We start from the raw sequence: 2787 nt of genomic DNA on the forward strand, positions 1-2787 counted from the left end.
CCTTTTAAAAAAAAAATAGGAATTAACAACTCTTATACACTCGAAAGAGACTTATCGACCGAAGCATTTGCGCCAAAAATGAGTTCGACTTACCACTGCACCCGATTTTGCCGCCATGGCGCGAACCGCTCGACGTGAAATTTGGCGCCAGAAAAAAAGTGAGACATTTGTCGCAGTTTTTTAATTTTGTTTAGGTCTCGCTTTTTAGCTCAGACCACGTGATCCGAAACGGATTGAGAAGAAAAACAGAGAGAGGCCTAGGAACTAGCCAAGGTCTACTGTACGTGTACACTTATCATACTGATTTTTTTTCCGGATGACGTCATCGGTATGCTTCATCGGTATGCTGTATGCGTCATCGGTATGCTGTATGCTTGATCGCGCGCACCGGCTATCATCATCTTGGACACATTTCTCAGAGGAGTGTGAACGCTTGAGAGGAGTTTTCCGAAAGCTGAGGTATCCAAATCACCTTATTGATTCTGTCATTAACAAGTTTATCACCTCGAGAGTCGCAGCGGACCAGTCTAAACAGCATACCGATGACGTCATCCGGATAGCTATCCCCTATAAAGATCAGGATGCTGCAGTGTCTGTCAAACGACAACTTAGAGATCTTAGCAGCAAGGTGGGAAAGACCATTCAACCCGTGTTTACTAGCCGTAAGCTTAATCAAGATCTAAGCCTGCGTGAGCCCAAGCCCAACATTGTAACCCAGCAATGTGTTGTTTATTTATTCAAGTGTGACCTGTGTGATGCAGGTTATGTTGGGTATACAAAGGGCCACCTTCACACGCGCGTTGAGGGACACCGTCAAAAGGCGTCATCAATCTGCAAGCATTACTACAAAGAACATAACACTGCTGTTCCGAACAATTTCTTAGCACGCTTCAATGTGCTCAAGAAATGCATGAACAAATTTGACTGCCTTGTCAATGAAATGTTGTATATTCAAGAGCTTAAACCAACATTGAATGTGCAGTCCGATTCTCTTCGTGCGAAAGTATTTAAGTAATTAGCTTGCCGCTATGTTATGCAAATTCGCTTCAACTTAGCCTTTACAAACCGCTTTTTATCATTAATTATGTACCTTGATAATGGCGCAAGATGCACCGAAACGTCGGTTCCTATCACTAATATTTCTTGTTTCATGTATTTCTAAATCATTTATTATTATTATTATTATTATTATTATTATTATTATTACTATTAGCGGTAGTAGTAGTAGTAGTCGTCGTCGTCGTCGTCGTCGTAGGTAGTAGTAGTAGCAGCAGCAGCAGCAGCAGCAGCAGCAGCAGCAGCAGCAGCAGCAGCAGCAGCAGCAGCAGCAGCAGCAGCAGTAGTAGTAGTAGTAGTAGTAGTAGTAGTAGTAGTAGTAGTAGTAGTAGTAGTAGTAGTAGTAGTAGTAGTAGTAGTAGTAGTAATAGTAGTAGTAATAGTATTATTATTATTTTTTTAAATAGGAAACATAATATAGGCCAAAGGACACGGTTCGCCAGCAGAGAAATGGTGCAAAACAATCTTCATTTTCCCAGCTCTTGAACTGCACATCAAACTAATCCTGTAGAATTTCCAACAGACAATCAAACAAAGTATATCAGACGGGTTGAGGAGGGAGTAATACCTACCGAGCAACCTCAGACCTTCTGTTAGCCAGGGTTGCAGCTCTGGGATGTTTGTGACAGAATGTTGTATATTGGACGATACTTAATCATATTTTAGCATAAAAAAAAATCCTTCGAAAGCATAAAAGAAAGAAGTTACATCAAGCGTAATCCAACCTCGCTTAAACCTGACGTATAGCTGCCTTATATATTGTTAATTTCTTTTATAATAACACGGATCAAAATAAAACCTCCAAAATACGAATGAGAACGCTATTTTAATGTTAAAATGGATCAAAAAACGTTTCCTTTTTGTCTCTTAAATTTGTTTTTCCTCAATAAAAATAGATGCATTTTTGTCTGGCCTGCAAATGCAGACGTATTTCCGGCTTCCCTCCAGGGAAGCGATGGCCAGAAATACGTCTGCATTCGCAGGCTAACATTTGCCATGCATGCTTTAGCGGTTTTAATATCGTCGCCTTATTGTCATACAGTCTCATTATCAACGCACATGTCATTTCTGTCCATCAATTTGCTGACAGTTTCGAGATGAAATGACACGATTCCAAATTAATAGTTGATGAAATTTATGCATGAGATCTAATTCGCTCGCTTCCAAGAATGATGCAACTTCACTATCCTCTGCAAAGAAAGGGAAATAGGACAATTTTGAAATAGCGTCATTTGACTAATGAAAAATCCCTCAGTTTTTTTATTTTCTTACACTAGTTGCATATATTGTCATTTCCTCATCTCTGGGATTACAAAGGTTGAATTTGAAAGGGAAAATAAAATAAATTGTGATAGTTGAATTGAAATGACGTTATCAGGAAAATGACCTATTAGCAAGCTGCTTTCTTTTCAAGCAATGAGTCTTACAGAAAAAAATATGGCTAGATTTAGGCAGCAGGAGGAACTATTGAGCCTTTTTTAAAGTTGGATTTGAAAACAGACGAAGTGGTTAGACTACATGGTCAACACAAATGCAGTCGAACCTCATGGGCCAGTTAAGCGGCCACCTATCTACCGGTCAGCTATCAAAGCCTCAAGACTACTATTAGTAGAATACTGTCAATACAACTGTTAAACGGTCATCCCCATTAAGCGCCTACGGTCACCTTTTCGCCGTCCCATGAGGGTTCTCCTCTAATTTTTCCCCTTTTTTGATAACAAAAGGTGTGAC

At 39.8% G+C, this 2787-nt stretch overlaps 1 protein-coding gene across 1 annotated transcript; it reads left to right on the forward strand.

The window, feature by feature from the left end:
• Positions 1–370: 370 nt before the first annotated feature.
• On the forward strand, positions 371–1154 carry LOC146451199 (uncharacterized). Its single transcript, XM_085099484.1, has one exon. It carries the CDS (start codon positions 371–373, stop codon positions 1013–1015), a length of 645 nt encoding a protein of 214 aa, XP_084955610.1. The 3' UTR covers positions 1016–1154.
• Positions 1155–2787: the final 1633 nt, after the last annotated feature.

This window comes from Pavona decussata, unplaced genomic scaffold, assembly GCF_977016875.1.
Source record: "Pavona decussata unplaced genomic scaffold, jaPavDecu1.1 SCAFFOLD_393, whole genome shotgun sequence".
NCBI classification, from domain to species: Eukaryota; Metazoa; Cnidaria; class Anthozoa; order Scleractinia; family Agariciidae; genus Pavona; species Pavona decussata.

Excerpts from the sequence above, each read along its gene's own strand:
- LOC146451199 (XM_085099484.1), top strand. The coding sequence starts at position 371 with ATGCTTGATCGCGCGCACCGGCTATCATCATCTTGGACACATTTCTCA.